This window comes from Lissotriton helveticus, chromosome 12, assembly GCF_964261635.1.
Source record: "Lissotriton helveticus chromosome 12, aLisHel1.1, whole genome shotgun sequence".
NCBI classification, from domain to species: domain Eukaryota; kingdom Metazoa; phylum Chordata; class Amphibia; order Caudata; family Salamandridae; genus Lissotriton; species Lissotriton helveticus.
In genome coordinates this window covers 68085996-68111512 of record NC_136073.1, presented here as the reverse complement: position 1 = coordinate 68111512, position 25517 = coordinate 68085996, and the positions used below count along the sequence as shown (strand labels likewise).

Here is a 25517-nt window from a genome sequence, read left to right as displayed (position 1 = left end):
GGACATCACTGAACCAGAATTTCAGTGCAAAAGAGCGCATGTCATGTGCTGGTAACCTCTGACAGTGTGCAGTCCCTTGAGCCCCTTGGCCTGAGTTTTGCCCCCCCCTTTTCCTTTGCTCCAACAGAAGTGCAGTGCACCGGAGGATCCAAGATTGGCAAAAGGCACTCCATTCTGGTGCCCATGAAAGAGCAGCCTGAGCGTCCTCTGACACTGAATGATGAGTGTTGGAGTCTGAGAATGGTCCCGGGTCTGCACGAGATGATTTGTGCTCATGATCAATGAAGATCATGCTATCTGTAGTGTCTGCCGCAGAGGAGAGATACTGGGGCACTGCCTTGAGACATTGAGACTTTCGAATGAGCTATGAGTGTTTGCCAGGAGGGCACTCCAACGGATACTGAGAAGCACCATTTACATGAAAGGCCTGAATGAAGAGGCCCATGCGGAAGAAAACAACAAAAGAAGATTTGATGGACCATAGAAGCCTGCCAGAGAGGCTTTTGAACGGACTCTGGGCATTGTTGGTTTCACAAGTGGTTTCCGTGCGATTGCATATAATGGATGTTAGGAGACTGATTCTTATTATTTTGCTGGCATTGTTTTAAAGTAGTATTCTGTTTAGTAAAAGCAGAATAAAGTCCATTCTCTGTGGAAGAGTATTCCCTTTTCACCTCTCGCCACTGTTTCACCTGAACATATAATAAGTTACTGAAATGCATAGGAGCCATAGAGCCATAAAAATGTTACTAGATAATTTTAGGATTTGCCTTCTGCTTAGGGTTGTAAAAAACAATAAATGTTGTTTGTAATAGTCCTCATTACTTTCTCCTGTTGTCTATATGTTCTTAAAAACGTATTTTCTAGTGTTTTTAAGCATGATGTTGTCTCTGATGGGTTGGATTGTTTTTGCTACCCAGTTGACATCTGTACCCACCTCCCAACCTATGTCTCTTCCTACTACTACTTCTTTGCATTCTTTCCATACTTTATCTGAACATTAACTGCATAGGAGGTCAGAGTTTACTAATAATTCCTTTGTACAGCTTCTGCACCAACACCAGTTAGTAATGAACACCACTAATTGTTGGGTGTGTGTTCTTATGCCACATACTACAGATAGAGGTATTCCCTATTTTGGTTCTGCCATTTAGTTACAATGGGTCTGTATGGGCATATCAGACGATGTTTATTTATGCCAACGAAGTCTATCCCTTGTGTTCCATGAAAGATAACTCGAGTAATAGTGCCTTAGTGAAGGGAATAACGGATAATATTGATATCGATTCAGACACAGACTGAGTGATTGCCTACGTAAGGGAAAAAGGAGGGTCTGAGGTTCTGTGAATTCTGAACCCTTGGGTTCCATTTTGTGCATGGTAGCCATTTTGTGGTTGCCCTCACATAGGCCTATGACTGTGGCTGAACAAGTCTTTAGGACACGTACACCTTAGCTTGAGTTTGTGCTGACTCCTGTTTGACCTGAGTGAACTGACACTGTTGCCTGAAGCTGACCTTGTTAAACCAGTTCCTGCCCTTTAGCTGATCAAGATTGAGGATCAAAGCACAGGACATCATAAAGTTTTACTGCACACAAACATGCCTTATCCTACTTCTATCTGTTTCTGTTCCTTCTTTTATGGTCTGTTTATGATATGGGTTGTGGTCCTTTTATTATGGGTTTGTCCGGCTTGTGTAAGAAGGAATGTTAGGCATTTTGCATGCTTGCAAAAGCAAGGACTGCCCCTTACTTTTATGCTGAGTTTTGTAACCCTGAGCATATATATAAGGCCTCTGTTCTCTGTATTCCTCAGACTACCTCATTCAGTTGCTACGTCTTCTGTGTGACATGGCCTCACTTATAAGTTTAATAAAGATGTCTTTTTCATATTTCAGCTTCTGTGCCAAGTCCTTTTTTCTATTAGTAAGTATTCCCTGAGAATGAAGATTTCAATTCTTCATGACCAGCCACAGCCTGGACCAGGCACGCTCACCTCCATCACTCGCGTTATAAAGTGACAAGACCTGCGGCTGGGGATATAAACATATCAATGTGTAACTCCTGCCTGCAGCGCCTACTCTGGGCATTGGGTCTGACCAAAGCCACCTTCATCTTGGATTCATGTTATTTCATAGACGCCAAAATCTTCAGATACCAAACTTATCGAGTCAATTCCATCTACTCCCATTTCATCAAACAGAACATAAGCATGAGGAGGCGACTGCACTGAGTCAGTTTCAGCGCCCATTGCATCTACGTTTGAAAATGAGAAGTAGCACGATACAGATCAAGAGGGAACAATTTATTGCGTTGAAATATAGTAAGCATTACAACTGGTAAACGTTGTTTACAACGCGGAGTTTACACCGCACGACCTTTACCACGCTGCCATTACAACGCAAGTCGTTACTACGACTTGCGCTGGATGGCGCTGTTGGTTAAGGAATATTGTAATTTTATATTCCAACACCTTCCCTACTGTTACGTGGGCTGGTGTTGAAATAGAAAATTATAATAATCCTCAATCCGCGCCCTCCAACGCAAGTCGTTGTAACGACTTGCGTTGTAAAATCCGCGATGTAAAGTACCGCGATCAAAATGATCGCATTGTACTGTCATACATCCATTACGACTAATGCTATCAGTGCTTCCTTTGATGCTACTACTCCTACTACAATGACTGTTCCTATTTTCACCTGTTCTATCAACAATAACACCATTCATACTTCATCTCCACTACTAGGAAAGATGATCCAGTGGACAAGACGAGTTTCTGCAGCTGTTCGCCACAGGTTGGTCGGTCGCTGATGATGAAACACTCTAGGTTTTGTAGACCACCGGTATACAATCGAGGTTCGGGATGACGAGATCCACGGTAAATTGTTTGGATAACCAGCATCTACATAGAGAATAGCTGCCTATGACCTATGAATGCATCATGTGGATATTATGCAAATCTGGCAAGGATCTGGGCCTCCTGGGCGCATGGTGGACACCCCCATCTTAAACAGTTTATCAGACCGCTGGAGAGAACCTGATGGTGCACAGTTTCCTCCTCAAGGAAGCAGAAGTACCAGGCTGGAAAACAGGGAGACATAATCCCTTCTTTAGAGATGCTGTCATGGGTTTTGGAATGAGAGAGGGCCCCCTGCAGAAGGCCATCTGGACTATGCACAGATGCTAACCCTCCATGCCCCTGGTAGAAGCGATAATGGCAGAAAGTCATCTTCCAGGTACGAATGTCAATGTCCCGACAGGACTGAAGTCCGACTGAACAGTCCGGTCTTGCATAGATGAGGGACTAAATGTGTGTTTCAAGTTTCAAGTTTCAAGTTTCAAGTTTAACATTTGTATAGCGCACTACTCACCCAGAGGGTCTCAAGGCGCTTGAGGGAGGGGGTGCTTGAGGGAGGGGGTATTTTATTTATCGAATATCCAGGTTTTTAGTTGTTTTCTGAAGGAGAGGTGGTTCTGAGTGAGGCGGAGGTGGGTGGGGAGAGAGTTCCAGGTTTTGGCCGCTAAGTAGGAGAAGGATCTTCCTCCCATGGTGGATCTATGGATGCGTGGAATTGCGGCGAGGGCTTGATTGGACGATCGTAGTTGGCGGGTGGGGGTGTAAAAGGACATGCGCATATTGAGGCATTCGGGTCCAAGGTTGTAGAGGGCTTTGTGTGCGTGGGTGAGGAGACGGAATGTTATTCTCTTATTGACGGGGAGCCAGTGGAGGTCTTTCAGGTGACCGGAAATGTGAGCTTGGCGGGGGATGTCAAGTATGAGTCTGGCTGAGGCGTTTTGGATGCGTTGGAGTTTTTTCTGTAGTTTGGCTGTGGTTCCGGCGTAAAGGGTGTTTCCGTAGTCCATTCGGCTTGTGATAAGTGCGTGGGTGACCGTCTTTCTTGTTTCGGTGGGGATCCATCGGAAGATTTTTTTGAGCATGCGTAGGATGTTGAAGCATGATGATGAGACGGCGTTGACTTGTCTGGTCATCGAGAGGGAGGAGTGCAGGATGAAGGCCAGGTTACGTGCGTGGTCTGTAGGTGTGGGTGCGTTTCCCAGGTCCGGTGGCCACCATGAGTCGTCCCATGCGGAGGGGGATGAGCCTAAGATGAGGACTTCCGTTTTGTCTGAGTTCAGTTTTAAACGGCTGTTCTTCATCCACTCGGCTACTTCTTTCATCCCTTCGTGTAGGTTGGTTTTGGCGGTGTTTGGGTCTTTAGTGAGGGAGAGGATCAGCTGGGTGTCGTCTGCGTAGGAGATGATGTTGAGGTTGTGTTGTCGCGCGATGGATGCGAGGGGACTCATGTAAACGTTGAAGAGGGTGGGACTGAGTGATGATCCTTGTGGTACGCCGCAGATGACTTCGGTGGCCTCTGATCTAAAAGGGGGGAGGCGGACTCTCTGGGTTCGTCCGGCGAGGAACGAGATGATCCAGTCTAGTGCTTTTCCTTGTATTCCGATGTTGCTGAGGCGTTGTATAAGGGTGCTATGACAGACTGTATCGAAGGCTGCGGAGAGGTCAAGTAGGATGAGGGCAGCTGTTTCTCCGTTGTCCAGTAGAGTTCGAATGTCGTCTGTTGCTGCGATGAGGGCGGTCTCGGTGCTGTGTTTGGCTCGGAAGCCGGACTGTGAAGGGTCGAGGGATTTGTTGGATTCGAGGAAGGCGGCGAGCTGACTGTTGACGGCTTTCACAACCTCCCTGTCTTACAAACGTCAGCAATTATCATTTAGGATTGCCACAGCTGCAGCTAGATAGTGCTTTGAAGACCCTAAAATAATTCTTGTGTGAGCTCTAAAGACACAGAAAATGCATGAATCAAAGTTGCTTGAAGGGAGCCATTCCACTCAGGAGTCCAACAGCAGAACCAGTAACCTCCTCCTGTGTGGCTTCCTGTAACATCTTCTCTAGCTGGAGACTTGATGGTAACGTCCTCGCGAGTCACCCCACCTGGACTGTCTCTCTTCTTTCCACCGCTGGACTCAACAAACTGTGAGTCCACTGTAGGAGATCAAACCCGGTTCCCCAGCTTCGAGGTCGACCACTCTACATCCTCTCCCCATTTTCTGCCCCTGTCCGACCCCAGCTGCCTGAGTTGCCTCATGCATATTGTATTTGATGAAGTCCACATTATACTAGCCCCTGGCACTCACAATGTAATAACCACCAGCCTTTCCCAGCTTTAAATGATTTTGAGAGACGGGTTGCAGGATGAAAATAAGAAAGACAACCTAAGGCTGCACAAGTAGCTCTGAATTTACCAATCCTGACCTACAGGTGGCAGCAAAGGGTAAATTATACGGAGATAGAGATGAATTGTCCACTGTCATCAAAGTGACACAGACGAGAACAGTGAATCTAAATGAAGAGTGAATCTACTCAGAAGGCGAGAGGCAGACATAAACGAATGATGCCGAGTAAGGTACAAGCACTTTGAATCTGGTGACCCTATCGGGTGCAATGGAATATCGAAAGGCTAACCAGAGGGTGGGGGCGGCCAACTGAAAGCCAATTTAGTATCATTTTGGGGCTAGTTTGAAGGCAGCATGAGGCTCTCTAAGAGCTAGCTGGCTGGGTCCAAGCTGAACTTTGAGGTCAGGAACAGGGTGCCTGAGGTGCTGCAGGGTTGTTTTGAGGGTCTTCTGGGGGTGCCTGAGCTTACACCGATGTCGTTAAGCACTGGCTGGGGGAATGTTTAAGGACTAGCCGGGTGGGAGGCAATCTGAGGGTCTCCAAGAGCACAATGACAAGGGCCAAGTGGAGGTGTCTCAGGGGCAGAGTGAGGGCGTGCTGGGATCTAGGAGCTCAATCAAACAGGATTCATAAAGCGCTGCCATTCCCCCACGAGGGTATCAGAGGCTTGGGGCAATGGCTGGAGTGTTTGAAAAATTAAATGAAATACCAGCATTTGTAAAGCGCACAGCTACCTCCGGAGAAGTGTCACGGCGCTGAGGGCCGTCGGGAAGACTAGGCAAGCTATTGCCCAGAGTCACAAGGTGCTGGGCTAACCTGCCGCCGGAACCGGGGATCGAACCGTGAACCCTGTGGTCCAAAGTCAGGCACCCTGGCCGCTGCGCCACACCTCTTCCACAAAAGGCACATGGGGGTGTCTGGGGGTGGCTGAAGGCCTGCTTGAGATATAGGAGGTCAGTCAATCAATCAGTCAGTCAGTCAGTCAGTCAATCAAACATGATTTATAAAGCGCTGCCATTCCCCGCGAGTGTATCAGAGGCTTGGGACAATGGCTGGGGTGTTTGAAAGGCACATGGGGGTGTCTTGTGCTGGCTGAAGGCCTTTAGGGCCTGCAGGGCACTGTGAAGGCAGCAGACAAAGGATCTCTGGGAGGCATCTGGTAGGGACCCAATGACCAGGGGAGCAGGGCCTGGCAGAGGAAGCTGATGACCAGACACCTGGGAGCGCATATCAGTGCGATAACTATACCTTATTATGGTTTTTAACAACTATACCTTATATCATTTCCTAAGTACAGGAATAGATAATTCAGTGTGGCTGCATGAGGGCATTCGTCAATTAGTTGTACGTTTCAATTCTGACTTTTGCCTGCAATTTGAAACATCTCAGGTCCATTCTTTTTCTTCTGATTTTCATAACCTGCTTACGCCTTTCCTACTTGTATTGCCTTTTCGTAGCAGTTTCATGTCGACAGAACCAATTTAAATGGGAGGCTCACAATTTTCAGGCTGAAAATGAAGCTATTTTATTATTATCTTTTTTAAAACTTCCTCGCCTCCAATGCAAGTTGATGGGGAAATTAAACTGCCCCATGCGAGTCTCTATAACCTTCTGCTTGGCGTTCCCAGAGGGCAGCACATGTGTGAGAGAATGTTTACTTGTGTGGTGAAGTTCTGGCCTGCTTTGATCCGGGCCCAGCATCAGTCTATTTCAGAGCGCGCGCATTCAATGGAGCTGTTTATGTTGCAGAGCCCTGCTTGCCAAGTGGCCACGTGCCACGACCAGCACCTCCAGCCGGTCCGGGCTAGCTTCAGGCCATCCCACTTTGCACGCTAGGATTTTTGAGGCCGCACTTCCTTTTGGAAAGTCTCAGCAGCCTTCGATGCTCAGTGCCTTGGTGGAGGCGAGATAGGGTGGGGGTGTGTGCGGGGGGGGGGGGGGGGGGGGGGGGGGGGGGGGGGTTTAGAGGTGGAGGAAGGGAGAATAGAAACTCCAGTGTTTTCTTTCTTTATTTTTAGGATACCCCTTTTAATGTTAATTATTATGCAAAGGGGTATATTAGAATATACTATTTTAAATGCTTTCTATTTTAACTTGCTTTTTATGTGCCCCTCTTGTTTGTTTTTGTAGCAGTTTGATTTGCTGGCCTTTGCCACAGATGGCATTCGAGAGAAGCTCCCCTGGCCCATGGCACAATCTATGTGCGAGCAATGAAAGAGAGCAGTGTGAAGAGACAGACCAGTGGCAGACACAAGCAGCAAACACACTGCAGGAAAGGGGAAAGAGATACAGCAAGATATGCATGCTTGACGTCAGTGGCTGGACGGTCACTTTTCATGAGCATGCATTTGTTGAAACTAATCATTCCTCTGAAAGATTCCAGAAGGAACCACCAATAACAATCGATTTCAGATCCGTTTCCTTATAGAACCAGAAGTGTGTATGTCATTTGCTTCCATCTGAAGTCCATTCCTTTAAAATGCTTTAGGACAACTTAAGCTCCCAGGTTAAATGATATTTTATCATTTTTGCATACTATGGTAAAATCTGAACCACCCGCTGCAAGTGCTTACCCCTATGCCGTTTCCCAGTACAACCTCCTAATTATGCCCATGCGGCTCCTTGACGTGCCCACCGCACCTTGAGTGGTCTGTCTTCTGCCCTTTCTTACTCTGGTAACGCTGGCTGCACTCCTCGGTGGCCTGCTGCGGCGTGCAGGCAGCTCACTGAGCCAGCTGTCCAGGCAGATAGACCCGTCTGCTGGCACATCCTAGGATTCAGTGACCTATGGCTTGACTCACTGATGGGACCATGGGGCATGGAAGGAGACTTACCTTCCTAGTGATGATGGGGCAGGTACCTTACCTTCCTAGTGATGATGGGGCAGGCTCCTTACGTGCCTAGTGATGATGGGGCAGGTGCCTTACCTTCCTAGTGATGATGGGGCAGGTGCCTTACCTTCCTAGTGATGATGGGGCAGGCTCCTTACGTGCCTAGTGATGATGGGGCAGGTGCCTTACCTTCCTAGTGATGATGGGGCAGGTGCCTTACCTTCATAGTGATGATGGGGCAGGTGCCTTACCTTCCTAGTGATGATGGGGCAGGTGCCTTACCTTCCTAGTGATGATGGGGCAGGTGCCTTACCTTCCTAGTGATGATGGGGCAGGTGCCTTACCTTCCTAGTGATGATGGGGTAAGTACCTTACCTTCCTAGTGATGATTGGGCAGGTGCCTTACCTTCCTAGTGATGATGGGGCAGGTGCCTTACCTTCCTAGTGATGATGGGGCAGGTGCCTTACCTTCCTAGTGATGATGGGGCAGGCGCCTTACCTTATTAGTGATGATGGGGCAGGTGCCTTACCTTCCTAGTGATGATGGGGCAGGTGCCTTACCTTCCTAGTGATGATGGGGTAAGTACCTTACCTTCCTAGTGATGATTGGGCAGGTGCCTTACCTTCCTAGTGATGATGGGGCAGGTGCCTTACCTTCCTAGTGATGATGAGGCAGGTGCCTTACCTTCCTAGTGATGATGGGGCAGGTGCCTTACCTTCCTAGTGATGATGAGGTAAGTACCTTACCTTCCTAGTGATGATTGGGCAGGTGCCTTACCTTCCTAGTGATGATGGGGCAGGTGCCTTACCTTCCTAGTGATGATGGGGCAGGTGCCTTACCTTCCTAGTGATGATGGGGCAGGCGCCTTACCTTATTAGTGATGATGGGGCAGGTGCCTTACCTTCCTAGTGATGATGGGGCAGGTGCCTTACCTTCCTAGTGATGATGGGGTAAGTACCTTACCTTCCTAGTGATGATTGGGCAGGTGCCTTACCTTCCTAGTGATGATGGGGCAGGTGCCTTACCTTCCTAGTGATGATGAGGTAAGTACCTTACCTTCCTAGTGATGATGGGGCAGGTGCCTTACCTTCCTAGTGATGATGGGGCAGGTGCCTTACCTTCCTAGTGATGATGGGGCAGGCGCCTTACCTTATTAGTGATGATGGGGCAGGTGCCTTACCTTCCTAGTGATGATGGGGCAGGCGCCTTACCTTCTTGGAGATGATGGGGCAGGTGCCTTACCTTACTAGTGATGATGGGGCAGGTGCCTTACCTTACTAGTGATGATGGGGCAGGTGCCTTACCTTCCTAGTGATGATGGGGCAGGTGCCTTACAAGGTGATCTGCATCTGCCCGATTAACTGATTTGCATCCCAGGTGCATCTGAAACAAGTATGAATCAACTAAAATCTGCATGCAAACCTGTATAACGCGTGTGTCCAACCAGAGCTGCCCCAGTGGTACCAACAACGTGGTACCTTCCAGAATGCATACACTCGGGGTTGATGTGCCAACTGCTAAAAGAAGGGTTTCCTTCTCCGAAAAGAAATCGTATTTCTGCCTGAAAGTTCAAATTATTGCATATTATCTAAGTGTTGCTTGTATCTAGATTTTAGACCTCCAGCACCCTCCAAGAGTAAGACATTCCTACTACCCCTAAAGTCAAAGCCCGGCTATGATGCCCTTGTGATTCCAGTCAGCTGCACAGCAATGTTTGCCCTATAGAATCCATAGATATCAAAATACTGCCTCATTAACATGCATTCCTTGGTGTGCACCCTGGATATCGAAAGCAGAATATTGATGGCACAATATTGAGGACAAAATATCAAAACTGAAATACGGACAGGTATGTATAGATTTTCTATAACTCCACATATATGTATCTTAATAGCATATATATCTCTTCAAGGTATGTTGTTGTGGAGTTAGGATTAGTAAATCGATACTTCTCTATGTGCACTTACCTTTCAGGTCTGCCTACCATGCTCATGTTCTTCATACGCTTAACCCCTTGCATGCAGCCGCGATTTTGCGCCTGTGCGGCAAAATCGCAAGTGGGCGGGTTCATGACGGCCCCCAGCCGTCATCAGCACACGAGCACCGCGGTGCATGACGGATGGGGGCCGTCATCAGCATGCAAGGGGTTAAAACAATGCTTTAATCTTTAATTCATAACCTCATGAATCTGAAATTATTCTATTAAGAGCTAACGTTTGGCTTTGTTGGCTTTCTAAGTAATCTGGATTAAAGGTTGTGGCGTGTAAGAAGTTTTTCCTGTTACCTGGTTTTGTATATATTGTGCTATTCCATTTGTCATGTTCAAAACTCAGGCTCACCTCCAGAAAACACATATTTGCTTTAATAATCTCAGAGGGACATTTGCTTCTTCCATGTTTTGATGTTTTGATTCTAGTTCACAGCTTCTCTCTTACTGTCAGTTCTGAACCAGTTCATGTACAAAGTACATCACCGATTTATCATAGCCAGATTTTCAGAGAGGGTCTCCATTCTGGATCATTTTCGACAAAATGCATTCATATTTCTGCATGAAAGTATTTACACATGTCAGACTGCATTTAAGCCCCACTGCACGTGGTGTTTGCAGACAATTGTTATCTGTATTTTGGAATGAACTGTCATAAAAAATTACTTGAAGCAATTGTAGCTTAATTAACCCCTTTCATACCCCTGTCCAAAATCATCCATTCAACACATTCAAATTCTTCTGTATGACTTTGTGAGGTGTATTGATGTGTACATTTGGCTGTTGATTCTGTTGAGATATATTAGCAAATCGTTTACAAGAAGTCTGTCAAGTCCTGCACATAAATGCATGTATTCGTTATTAAAGACTGTAGGAAAACATTGCACGCACTGCAGAAGTTATTGAAAAACGTAATTTAATCCAGAGTTTATCAATGTAGGTGATGGGTCCTCTCAAATGCCTCTGCACTTTAGATGACGTATATAAATGAACATTAACAATGGATACTCCTGAGGCAAAGATTGCTTTGTTTTTGATGTAATCGAACATTAATTAAGAGCTTTCCTACAATATTATTATCATAACCAAATATTATATCGTAGAATGTTCTTGGTGCTATCGCTTAAATGCTCTTCTACTTTTTTTATCATACGTCTACATTGATAATAATTGTAGCACCCCTACTGATAGTCTTATGGTAATTTACCATATTCGTAAAGTTGTTTTTCATGAAAGAATACACATTTCATAAAAAACACTACAAAAGACATGGAAGGTATATTTATCAACCGATATAAACAGCAGACATAATAATGTTCGTGCTAAGTATGTTTCATCCATAAAATATTTTTTTTGTTGTAACTTTTTATTATATAAACAGAAAAAACACATCAACAAACAGTCAAGGCAATATGACAATAGTACATCCATTAGGCCTGTGCTCGAGGAGGACGGGAGATACATGTCAAGAGGAGAAAAATACTTGGAAGACCGATAAGGGGGGGGGGGGCAAAGGGGAAAGTGCACATAAACAGCTCAATGTAACACAGCTAGAAGGAATGCAGGTCAGGGTGACTGAGAAGGACTAGGAATTTCTGCCAGTGGGGGCGTACAGATATCTCCCCGATACGAGTTCCACTGGTTCCAAATCCTTCCCCATTTTCCGGGTCTACCTCTCGCGATATACACTGTCTTCTCTCTGAACATGCACCAATCCACACTCTCTTTCCAAGCAGTCACTGTAGGCGGCCTCGGGGACCCCCACAATTGTGCAATATCACCTTTGGCTACCATATTAGCAAGAGTCACCCACCGAAGCTGCGACACACCATAATCATTCGGACCCCATACATTCAACAAACATTGCCGGGCTTCTGGCATCATCACAACACCCGTCACTTCACTCATCACATCATGTATACGGTTCCAAAAAAGCACCACCTCAGGGCATTCCCAGATTATATTTAGATAGGTTCCTAGGAGACCACAGCCACGCCTACACAAGCCATCCGTAAAATAGCCCATATGGATCAGACGGGGCCGGTAACATAGATTCTGTGGAGGATCTTGAGTTGGACAAGACGGAGGCGGGCCGGAATCGCAACCTCCCTGGGAGAGGAGATCGCGGATTGCCAGTCCTCATCATCCAGTTCAATACCATCAGCAATCCAGGCTGCACGAAGGCGATCAAGCAGACCCGATCGGTCATTAATCATCTTTTTATAAAACAATGAGATAGTACTATCCGGCACGTGACCATCTAATATACGATTTTCAAGGGGGGAGGACTCCGGAATATCACTACCCACAGGGAACACAGAAGTCAAAGCATGGCGTACTTGAACATAACGAAAAATTTCCCTGTCACTCAGCTTATATTCCGCTTGTAGATCCGAAAAAGTCTTCACCCCTCCTTTAACCCAGAGATCACGCACTTTACTGATACCGATCGTGTCCCATTTGTCAAATCCCTTAGTCTTCCATAGACAACCCAATTTCGTGGAGGCGTAAAGCGGAGTTGCGCCGGTTAGTCTATCGCTCCAGCCTATAGCCGCAGTCGCGCTATGCCATACCCGCACGGCTATAGCGGTAGGTCCCGAGAGTTGTGGACGGGAGGACCCCGAGCAAAGCGCCCTGTAGTAGTCACCCCCCGGGAGCAGCAACTTATCCATTTCAAAAGCCGGATTCAGTGCCGGGCCGTACATCCCATGGTTGATGGCAGTGAGTTGGGAAGCCCAATAATACCTACGAATATCCGGGAGCGCAATGCCGCCATCATACCAGGGGAGTGTTAATTTTGGAAGAGCGATGCGCGAACGTCCGCCCCATATCAACTGCCTCTGCAACGATTCTACCTCTCGAAAATATGTCGACGAGATCACATCAAAACTATTCTGAAGTGCATATAGAAATCGCGGTAAGGACATCATTTTAAAAAGGGCCGCACGCCCCAAGGGAGACAAAGGTAATTTACGCCAGCGCACTACATCCGAGCGCAGCCTTTGGAGTGGGGGGAGTAAATTTCGTTCGTAGCGAACCGTCGGATCCAGCGTAATAAACACACCCAAGTATTTAAAACCGGACTGTGACAACTGGATGGGACAGCCCCGCGGTAAACGAGGGACATCACCCGCGAGCACGTAGATTTAGGATTTTGACCAATTGATAACAAGGCCTGAGTTCCTCCCGAAGGAGGTAAGCACGTCGAACAATACGTTAAGCGATTTTTGGGGAGATGTGAGGTATAACAAAATATCATCCGCATACAAGGAGATACGATCTTCGAATTCCGGTGTCCAACGTATGCCCCTCATTGAAGGCTCCCACCGCAACCAAGCGGCGAGAGGCTCCAACGCAAGAGCAAAAAGAAGCGGAGACAATGGACAGCCCTGCCGCGTGCCCCTCCTGATAGCAAAAGGCATGGAGACCCGACCATTAACCACCACCTGCGCCAGTGGCGTTTCATACAGGAGTTTGACCCAACCAATAAAGCCGGCGCCAAATCCGAACTTGGCGAGCGCGGCTCAAAGATACAACCATTCAATAGTGTCGAAGGCCATCGTGGCGTCCAAGGACACCAAGATGGCCGGTTCACGCAACGTCGGGGCCCTCGCGAGAACACCATGCAAACGTCACAAATTTAATGCGGTGTTACGATGAGGGATAAAACCCGACTGATCCGGATGGATCAGGTCGCTGATCACCGTAATCAGACGATTAGCGAGTAGCTTGGCGAGAATCTTAGGCTCCGCATTTAAGAGTGAAATAGGCCTATAAGACGAGCAGCGATCCCTAGGCTTGCCCTCCTTGTGGATCACCACAATGGTCGCAAGACGCTGATCCCTAGGGAGGGAGCCATTTTCTCGCGCAGCCAAAAACATATCTCGGAGATAGGGAGCCAGGATATCAGGGCGTAATTTATATAATTCTATAGGAAGGCCATTGGGACCCGGAGCCCTGCCGGAACGAACGGAGCGCAACACGAGAGCCACCTCATCCACCGAGGGTGCGGCATCCAAACAATCCCGATCTGATTCTGACAAACACGGCAGTGCTATATCTTTAAGCAACAATTGAGAGTCCTCCTCGGGCCTGTCGGACACCGAGGTATATACCTCTCGGAAATAATCAGCAAAGCATTCAACAATTCCAACAGGGTCCGTCACGCGTACACCATCCAATTTCTCAATCACAGGAACCACACAACTCGCACTCTCCTTTCCATCCAGCCAGGCAATCAATTTTCCTGCTTTATCGCCTACATCATATAACCGTCCCTGCTGTTCCCTGCTCATCATCCTGGCCACATCAGTAACCAAAGTTTTATATTCCAATTGATTAAGGTGGAGAACATGCAATGCTTCTCGAGTCACATCTCGCTCCAATGCAGTCTCTAAGTCCGTAATTTCCGTCTCGAGATGAACAATTGCCTCATTCTTACATTTCTTGGCACACCCAATCAAAGACAATGCCTGGCCCCTGATAACAGTTTTGAAAGCTTCCCACAACGAAACAGGTGAAGACACAGAACCCAAGTTTTCAGCAAAATACAGATCAAATGATTTAATCAATTCAGTACGGGTTTTGGGGTTAAGAAGGTACCAGGGGTTAATCGGGGCCACCCTCCCTGCGGCGCCTGTGTTAAGCTGAAAATAAAACCAGACAGGGGAATGGTCTGATATACCCCGAGCCAGGTGTCTAATCTCTCCAATCGAAGGGGACATGGCAGCCGGTATCAGGATATAATCCAGCCTAGAAAGACTACCATGTGCTCCCGAGTGGAAGGTAAACTGAGTCTGCTCAGGATGCATTAGCCTCCAACAATCTACAAGCCCAAATGTCTCCAGAAAGTCACCCAACCAGGATTGCGCAGCAGGAAGGTCTCTGGGCGGATAGCGATCCGTTCTGCCAGAAACGACGGAGTTAAAGTCACCACCCAATATCAAAACGCCCTCAGGGAGACCCAAAACCACCCGCCCCAAGTCAGCAAATGTCGTGGATTGCAGGCCAGGAGGGACATACACCGACACCAACGAGACCGTTTTCCCCTCCCACTGCCCGACAAGTGCAACATATCGACCCCTGGCATCGAGGACCACATCATCAACCTCAAAGGGGAGGGAAGTCCTAAGCAATATGCCCACCCCTCTAGAACTAGATGTAAATCCAGAATGGGCAACAAGACGGAAACCCAGCTATTAAGGGCGTGGCAAGTATTCCCACTCAAGTGCGTCTCTTGTAGCAAAACAACGTCAGGCGAGAGGCGCCGCAAAAGCTGTGCAACTACCCCCCTCTTTATCCAATCACCCAACCCGTTCACATTCCAGCACAGTACCTTTAACCCCCTACCCCCATCCGAATCCACTATGAGCTCCCATCTCAAAACGAGCACCACACCAATGTCAGAAATAGTGAAAGTTCTTTGCCTTGAAAAAGAAAAAACGAACAACCCCAACACATTTCCCTCCCTCCCCTCAATATTCCCAACACAACTCCCCCCCACCCTGCACCCCTGCACAGACTCAGAAGCCACCCCAATTTGCAGTGTGACTGTCGCCCTAACAAATACAAACAAAGAACTAATCTACACAAAGAAGCCCCAGAGGAGGAAAGGGTCCCGCCATCCCCGCTACCCCTCAGGATATGAAGGGAATGATCAAAGAGGACAGTGAGCCTCAGCTGTTCATTAGGAATTGTGTTCCGGACACGGACGTCAGTCATTCCTGGTCCGTTAGGCCCCCCTCGGCGCCACCAGTATAGTCCTGGCCAGCACGGCGAGCCGGTAAAGTGTCCAACCAATCACTTGCGTCCTCAGGCCGGACAAAAAAGAATGTTCGATTGTCATACTCAACACGCAGTCGGGCCGGGAACAACATTGCGTATTTTAACTCCATGTCTCGAAGCCGCCGTTTCACACCTTGAAAACCCATTTGTTGTTTCTGGACCGATTGAGAAAAGTCCGGATAAAAGTTCACAGCAGCGTTCTCGAACTGCGTAGGACCGCCCGTCCGTGCCGCCTGCAAAATGGCGTCGCGATTTCTGAAGTTGAAGATCCGTGCGATAATCGGACAGGGGGAAAACCGGGCTTCGCCTGCCCCCCCGGCACCCTATGTGCACGTTCAATGGCGAAGAATTTGCTCAGGCCCTTGGGAGCAAGATGATTGAGTATAAGGTCCTCCACTCGAAGATCAGTGGAGAGTGAACTAGAGTCCTCTGGGACCCCAATAATACGCACGTTGTTGCGCCGTGCACGGCCCTCAAAATCCTCCAAGCGACGAGCAAAGAAGTCATTGGCAGTTCTGAGGTTCCGCACTTCTGTTTGCAAGTCGGACACATCCGTTGTGAGGCTTGATGTTTTAATGTCAAGTGACTTCACCCTCTCGTTTGTCTTGGCCAAATCGGTTCGAATGAGGTTGACATCAATGGCCACCGTGTCCAGCTTCAGAGCCAGGGCTTCATATTGTTGGCCGATAGAGGACTTGATACCAGCAATGGCGCCCATCACGTCCTGTAGCGTTAGGTCCGCCGAAACAGCAGGATCGTCGACAGCCTCCTCCCGGGTCTTAGGCGTGCCACCGGGGGATCCTTTTGAAAGTGTGTAGCGGTCCATGACATTCGTCTGGGTTGAGCCTCCTCGGAAGTTGGTCTTGATTTTCCGTCTTTCACCCTCGGGCTTGTCCGTCATGTCGAGCCGGGTGCCCCGAAGGGAGGCTTGAGATCTGGTCCAAATGGCTCCTTAGAATTCACCCACTAGAACACCAGAGGCGAAGTTGAGGCAATTCGAGTCCACAGCCAAACTGTCGCTAGCTCCAAGCCCAATGAACTGGCAAAGGGGCCAGTCCGATCAGCCATCACCCGGCAGAGGGAGATGGTGCGCAGGAGAAACGAAACCGAAAGTGAAGTGAGGCCGTGAACTGATCCCCGCCAGCCATTGTTGTTGAGTTACGACCCGGGTAGAGCCACAACTCAAGGCCCAGGCGATTCAAGGGAGAAGGCCGCAAACTTCAGGATGGCGTAACTCGGGGACCCTGCGTCCGATTCCGACCCAGAAGCCTGCTAGTACATCAGCCGGGCTGTGTCTTCAATGACCGTCCATCAAATCAGGATAGTATCCAGGATAAATGCGGGAGGCAGCGAGGGTCCTCGGGAGCCCTGTGCTCAAGCGGCCATCACGGATGCGCACGAAGCTCCTCCCCGATCCATAAAATATTGATGCCTTTGCTTTTGCCTGTTGATTGGGTAGCTTGCTGTACTACTGTGTTTTGTTTTATGAGAAATATTGTATTAAAAATCACGTACAAAAAATGTACCTCTATGTAAAGGACCACAAACATGTTCACAGCTGGGGGGCGTGGCCGACCGAGCAGCGAGATGGCCGCTGAATAGGCGAGCTCCGCCGGCTGCGACAATAATCCTGCAGTAATCCTTATCAGATCGTAGGGCACATTGCCGATCCTTACCTTGTGTGGTTGCGGATGGCCAGAGGAACCTACAAATACCCTTTGAAGCCCGTAGCGTGTGTAGATCGGAAGTTACACGCTCCGACTGCTGGCTCCGGGGTGTGGCGCCGGAGAAAGCTGAGTGCGGCTATATCCTGCCTGGGCGCCTGATTCAACTTGAGGCGGGGGACGCGAGGGCCGTGCCGGAGGCTCCACAGCTCGAATCGGTGCGACCTTCGACTCCGCGCCGGACGAACTAAGGTGGGAGCGCCGCTGTGTTGGTCGGCTTCACCAGTATTTTGATGTGTGCGGTGACTGGGCAAATATATCTTAGAAAAACGGAGCTGGAAGCTTTGTAAGAGCCGCCATCTTGGGCTGGGCTGAACTGTGCTGCCCGAGACTGCGATAACTCCTGAGGCGATAAATTGCCACGCTGTTTATCTGCCAAACTGCTCTGATCTCTGGTGCAAACTGGAGACGCTATTACTGTGCACACGGGCGAATCTAAGGCACTGCACATTTTCGCGAGTGAGATCGGGGCACCGCCATTGTATGTTGTGAAGGGCTCTGGTCGTCCTGAAACAAAATGGCGGGCGCCTGCTGAGAGCTGGGAAGGAGAGACTGCTTCCAGGCATTGATAGGCAGGCTGTGTGTGTGACATTGTGAAACGCGCTGCACACAGTGAATTGCACGCTTCACCTCCACTCCACAAGTTTACACCAGAGTGCTGATGGAGGACCTGTGAGCTTATTGGGCCTACACAAGTCGCCCCCTGGATCCCTAGGAAGTGCCTGGCTCTGGACTGTGCTGCCTGTCCTTCCCCGTACGCTGTGGCTTTGGTGGTAGTGCTAAGGAGGCGATTGATACTGAGACTGTGCCCACACTTGCAGGCCCACGCTTCATTGAAAAGAGACATACTCGCACGCTTTACCCTGGGAGTCCTGTGTTCAGCTATTCTTTACCCCAGACCACTCGAAGGTGCAAGTTATTACACGCGAGCTGCGAACGACGCGGGGGTAACACCTCGTCCAGTCTGGGAAGATGGGCAAAGGGGACCCCCGCCAGCCGTGCCTTACATTCGAACAAAAGCACCAGACTAAGCAGCAAAATCAGGACTCGGGGGCTGCGGAGCCGGCGGCGCATGGTGACGACCAGGACATAGATGTTAAAGCATTGATGCTGGAGGTGCGCTCTAGCTTGCGGAGCATTGATACGAAATTGGATTCCATGACTACTCAGTTGAAGTCAGTGAGGTCCCAGGTCAGCACGCACGAGACTAGGTTGGATTGCCTAGAAAATCGTAACACGGAATGCTGTGAATTCCAGCATGACACTAAGGCGCGAATCACCAACATGGAGAAACAGATAGAAGAGCTGCGCGCCAAAGCTGATGACTTGGAAGCACGTTCTAGGAGATGTAACGTTCGCGTTACGGGGATTCCAGAAACCACAGCAATCGGGAAGATGGAAGTCTTCATAACTGACCTACTGCACGAAATATTTGACCCTAACTTGTACCTGTGTTCACTGTGGAACGTGCACAGAGGGTGCTGGGGAAAAAGCCGCCGGTTGGATCAACGCCGAGGCCCTTCCTCGTGAAGCTGCTGAACTACCAGGACAGGGATCTCATACTGAGACTTGCGAGAGAGAAGGGGAAAATAATATGAAACAATCTTTCGTTTTACCCTGACTTCACGCCTCTGGTGCAGGCAGCTCGGAAAGACTTTGTACCAGCTAAACGCCTACTACTGCAGGCGGGTCTTCCATACTCCCTCCTGTACCCTGCAAAACTAAGAGTCGTCCATGAAGGAACCACCCATTATTTTACAGATGCCCACTCTGCCCTTAAATTTGCGAAGCACATCTGTGGTTCTAAATCAAAGAAGAAGAATGTACCTGGAGGTGAAGTTGAGGAGCGCTTGAGTGACAATGATTGAACTCTAAAGGTTCCTTACTGCTGCAACTTGTGTAAAATGTTCTTTATTTTACTGATTGGTTATAGTATATCAATGTGCGCCTTGACCTGCTCTGCTATGTAAAATTTATGTTCATACTGATGCATCAAATCTGATTCCCTTGTGGGCTGCGCTTATACTGCGCGGCTCTCTGACTGCGCACTTGTTGGCTTCATTACCTACTGTTTTTATGTGCCTTAGGTCTGAATTAAGATGACGCAGCCACCCTGTGCAAACGGGGGTGTATGCTCGAGATGCCTCACCCCGAGGGGTATCTCCCACTATTTACTTGTTTAGTTGTTCTTGCGCCACGTGCGCTGTGGGGGGGAATTCATCACAACCTGATTGGGGGGGTTGGTGTGGGCGGGGGAGGTTTGGGGAACTGGGTTGTTTGGCTTTAGGTCAGTGCTTTGGTACTAAGTTACTGTTGTTTTACATAATCGTACTGTGGCTCGGTTGGATTGTGACCATAATGGATCAGTTGTAGACGAATGGGGGTGACAAAGGTGTTGACATGGAACATCCGTGGTTTGCACGACAGCAGGAAGGCGAGACTACTGCATGGCTACCTGCAGAGGCATGGCATTGATTTATGCTTTTTACAGGAAACACATCTGAACACAACACCGTCACCTAGACTCAGACATTCTAGATGGGGTCCCGTATATTCAGCTATATTTTCAAATTATGCCCGAGGGGTGGCGATACTGGTAAGAAAGGGACTGGATTGGAGGGAACACATGGTGTCCTGCGACACGGATGGGCGATAAGTGGTGTTACATGGGACCCTCATGGGTAAACCGATAGTGTTAGCTGCTGTCTACGGCCCCAATGTAGATGATCCGGAGTTCTTCAGGAGGGTCTGGGCTCAGATTACAATGATGAGCTGCCCAACCGTTATTTGGGGTGGGGACTTTAATGTGGTGTTGAATGATTCACTAGATCTAAAAGGTGCCCCGAGACCTCTACACCCACACGCTAGCACTGCTTTAAATGATATACTCAAGGAAGGCTCGTTGATAGATATTTGGAGGGCACGAAACCCTAGTAGTAGAGAGGGCACATGTATTTCCAGCCACCATGGGGCCTGGTCAAGATTGGACTTTTGGCTGGTAACTCAGGATGTGGCTACTTGGACAGTTAATGCAGAGGGTCTGGCCCGCTCACTGTCCGACCATGCCCCCTGCCTGTTGGAACTGATAATTCCCGATGCCCCCACCCGTGCCTTCACCTGGCGTCTGCCACCACATGCCCTGCTCGATGCGGCCTTCACTGAGGAAATTAGGCAAGATATCACGAACTACTTTGAAAACAATGCTGGGTCTGTCTCTACGGAATCAATCTTGTGGGATGCATTCAAGGTGGTCATTGGAGGGCAATTCATAGCACGCCAGGCTGGTGTTCTTAAGGCTATTAGGGGTACCCTGAGCACGTTGGAAAAGGACCTTAAGGACCTGGAGAAAATGTTTTGTGACGACCCCACTCCCGAGCTTGCGACACAGATCAAAGCTAAACTATTAGATCACACCGAGGAAGCACAGCGCGAGCTTAAATTCCTGAGTAAGCAGGCGGAGGCGCGACGATATGGTGAGGGGGATAGGCCTGGCAGGACACTGGCCAGACTCATCAATAATGCTGAGACGCCCGCCTACGTACATACCATAGTTGACCCTGACGGGGGCGTGATTATAGGACAGGAGGAGATCTTGGCGACTTTTGCCACATTCTACTCCAAATTATATGAATCCACACATGTGCAGACGCAGGAATTGCTCAAGACCTATTTGGATTCCATCGCCCTAGTTTGGTTTAATGATGCCCATCGTAAGTACATGGACCTTCCGGTTACTGTCCAAGATATTACCAAGGTTATTAAAGGGTTGCCATTGAATAAAGCTCTGGGCCCTGATGGGCTCACCACGGCATTCTATAAAGGCTATGTAGACGAACTGGCGCCGAGGCTCCATGCTGTCTTTACCGAGGCTCTAGAGGAGGGGATACTGCCAGAATCTATGAGAGAGGCCCTTATTGTCACGCTTTTGAAGCCGGACAAGGATAACAAATCACTGGATTCCTACAGGCCTTTTTCTCTTATAAATGTAGATGTGAAAATATATGCGAAAATCATCGCTGACCGCTTACTGCCGCTGCTCCCAATGGTAGTCCTTCCTGACCAATCGGGGTTTATACCGGGCTGTGCAACCTCACATAACCTACGGACTATTTTTTCAGTGCTACACTATCTCCACCCAGATGTACAGGCCGCAGTGGTATTTTTGGATGCCACGAAGGCCTTCGATTCTCTTGAATGGTCCTATTTATTCAAAATCTTGGAGCGCATGGGGTTTAGCCCACTATTTATAACACTAATACGTCTACTCTACACAGCACCCAAGGCGAGAGTGAGAGAATATGGCCTAATATCCGAACATTTTACTATTTCCTGGGGAACTAGACAGGGCTGCCCTTTATCCCCGCTCCTATTTGCGATTGCGATGGAACCGCTAGCGGCCAGAATTCGACAACACCACACTGCGCGAGGTATAGGATTTAGCACCCGTAGCTTATTGATTTGATTATATGCTGACGACGTGACTCTATATGTTTTAAAACCAGCTGAAAATTTGAACCCACTACTACGCGTATTTGTAAAATTTGCCGGATTGTTAGGTATTTCAATTAATTGGGCCAAGTCGGTCATCTTTCCCCTCACTGACAACACTCCTGAGGTGTATTCTGAGTTCCCTCTACGGTGGGAGGCAGACGAAGTTAAATATCTGGGTGTGTGGATAAGCCGCAACATACAAGACGTCTGGGCCCTGAACTTTGGTAAAGCGGTGGATTGGCTTGAGGGTAAAGTGGCTATATGGACAAAATTACCACTATCTCTTGCCGATAGAATTGCACTTGCTAAGATGGTTGTCCTGCCAAAATTCCTGTATCTCTTTGTGAACATCCCGATCCCCCTGACGAAGCACTTTTTCGCTTGTTTGCGCTCACATCTCTTGACATTGGTCTGGGCAGGTGGGCAGGCTAGGCTGTCTTGGGCGCTATTGACGCTGCCGCTGCGGCAGGGAGGCATAAGCGCGCCTGACATGCACCTATATGCCTTATGTGCGCAGGCCCAGTTTGCACATTTCTGGACCTACCACACTCCCTATCAGCCTCACGTGGCTGTGGAGATGGACTCAGTGGCTCCGCTTCCGCTCAGTGTCGCCCTCTATCACAGAACTCCGAGACCATCGCTGGACATAGACTCTGCGAATATGCTACGCTGGGCATGGCAGGAGTTGCGAAGGCGTTCTGGTCTTTCTCTTTTATACGCACTGGCGATTCCTCTCAGACAAAACCAGACAAAACCCAATGCTCCCATGCTTAGAGGAAAGTAGGGGAGACATCTCTTTGACCGGAACGACATTGCGCACATTTGCTGATCTCTATCCAAATGGCATGTTCCGCGATATACAATTGGCTGAAGATGGACCAGCTCCGTCTTTTACAGACAGATTCATGTATCACAAACTGAAATCATCCTGCAAAGCCTTCTGGGATCAATTTCTGGAGGAACCTCCACAACTTCAAGCTCTCCAGAACATTCTAGCCAGGGCATCCCCGAATAAGTTGATATCCCGCTTATAAAATGCGATGCAGGAACAATCCCCCCTCGTAACGCCTACTTCTATGTACTTGTGGAATGCTGAACTCGACCCGCCACTGACTGATGACCAATGGTCCTTTTGCTGTAAGCAACTGTTGGAGCTGTACAAACTCCGGTTAATCCACTTTATATTCTTACATAGATTTTATCGCACCCCTATTGCTCTCCACCGAATGGGCCTAAGAGAGGATGACAAATGTTGGAAGTGTGGTGCGGAAGGTGCTTCCTTCCTCCATGTGGCCTGGAGCTGCCCATCCCTCCTTGATTACTGGACGGCAGTATTCGATGCAACTAATCAAATTCTTAAAAGAACAGATGCGCCATCCCGCTCCTAGGAATATTAGGATGGGTGGCTAACACGGAACCTAAATGTCGCAAGCTGCATGCCCTTCTGTTACTGTATGCCAAACGTCAGGTGGCAATTCGCTGGGGGCGCAGAACCCTACCCAAGTTTGCGGACTGGCTATCGGACGTGGCTTATGGCCATACTCAGCTTGGAAATTATTGGGAATTAATGCCGACTGCCTTCCACCCTACGGACATATGGGAGCCATTCCTTCAGTGGATGCGAGATAAGGATGTATCGTTGTCTCCTGACCCCGTCAACCCTTTGTAGAGAGATATGGCTGTCAGGGATGAGGTGCTGCTCTGGGTTTCGGGAGTGTGGTTGTAACTTCTGATGCACTGTTTGATTGAATGCCTCTTATGATGTATGCACCACTTGAGATCACCCCACTTTCTATGTCTTGCTGATCTGCGATATGCCCCTTTGAATACACTAGCGCCTATATGATTATGTAGGGTCTTTCTGTTGCCGAACCGACCCCACGAACATTGGTGTACAGACTTTTCGTACCATGTTTTTGATACTTTTAATGCGATTAACAAAGTTACTTTTCTGAAGTACTGACGATTGCCTCTGTTGTTCAAATGTTTACCAAAAAACGCATCCTTATGTACCATACTGCAGTTGTAAGCACTTCGCCAATTACCTTGCGTATGTTACATGTATAAGATACAACTTGCTTTGTATGCTACCATTATTCTGCCAATAAACAAAGTTTTAAAAAAAAAACACAAAAAAAAACATGTTCACAGCTAGACTTTAAGCCCCGGAGTTCTTTAAATTGTCACGGTAAAGCTGATGGACTAAATACACAGTGCTTTCAGTTCGAAAAAAGGAGCCACAGAGACATTCAGGTTTTGGGGAAATCTTTTTAAAATGATCTCCTGTGGTATGACCAGCGACAAACCAGCTGCTAAGTAGTGTTCATGGTCATGTATGTATCTAGGTTTATAAGAAACAAGTTAACACAATGAGTCTGAAAATAAACAGAAACTAAATGCAAAGAGATTACACTACCAACATACAGCTAGTAGGTGTTTTTCCTACTATTGTGAGTGAGCCGTGTATTGTAGTGACGAAGCAGGATATTTGCATTGCTCGGTACTAAAAGGCGATACTTATCCCAAGCTCGCTTCATTATCCCAGCGTCCGCCAGATCATGCAGGACACATGTGACCCTGACAACAGGGGCTACACTCTCAGCCACTTAGCCAAGTTAGAATATGTAGAGCAGCAGTCATAAAGTGTCTCGGAGGGTCGTCGATTCAACTGTCTTGCAGAGCCATACATTTCTGGAAAACCGCGGTAAAAGAACTGGACAAAAAAAGTAATTCAATTCAAGTTGCTTAACAACAATCTGTATACATATTTTCCAATTGCACTGATACACTTGCCAATACTTTTATCTCTTTTAACCGTTGTTTATCGCTTGTGGTCATGCCCTAGTTGCCTTTTTTATAACATGTTTTTAAAATGTATTCTTAAAGTATATTGTTCCACAGTAGTTCTTCCACCCTTTTATGATTTTTTACGAAATCAAATAAAAGTATATTTGACTTGACTTGACACTCTTAGCCACTGAGGGTGGAGAGACTTGCTACCCTCGTGGTTCGGTGGAGTCAGCATCATAGGGACTTGGGGCCGCATGGGGATGGAAGCTAGTGTCTTAGAGGTCAGTTGACCCTACTTCTACAGTGGTCTGGCTGCAGGATTGGGTCAATGGTTACCTTCACCGTTGTTAGGGAGGTGAGTTGTGCTCTTCTCTTTTTCGAGGTCAAGGGCTAGAGGTTGAACTTCAGGGTGGCCAGTGGTCGAGCGGCTTAGTTTTGCATTGTCAGAGTTGGGTAAACCCTCTTAATGGACTACAGTGGGCTGTCCTGAGGTGAGCAAACTTATCTTCATACTGATCAGAGTCTGCTGTGCAACCTTTGCAGTGGTTTGGGTGTGAGCTACCTTCTATGTGGGCATGGCGGTGGGTGGGGGATCTATATGACTACTACATGGGCTGCCGGCGGATTGGCACACTTACCTTTGTAGTGGGCAGCGACATTCTTCCGGTTGCGATTGTTGTTTCTGTTCTTGGCTGTTGGAAACAGAAGAAAACAGAAAGA

The 25517-nt window shown here is 48.2% G+C and overlaps 1 protein-coding gene across 1 annotated transcript in view; it reads right to left on the bottom strand.

Moving 5' to 3' along the window:
• Positions 1 to 25517, bottom strand: part of TNFSF12 (TNF superfamily member 12) — a 276992-nt gene that overhangs the window by 35031 nt on the left and 216444 nt on the right. The window contains exon 3 of the mRNA XM_078668522.1: positions 25436 to 25489. Coding sequence (XP_078524648.1) covers positions 25436 to 25489 — 54 coding nt within the window. The remainder of the gene's footprint in view (positions 1 to 25435; positions 25490 to 25517) is intronic.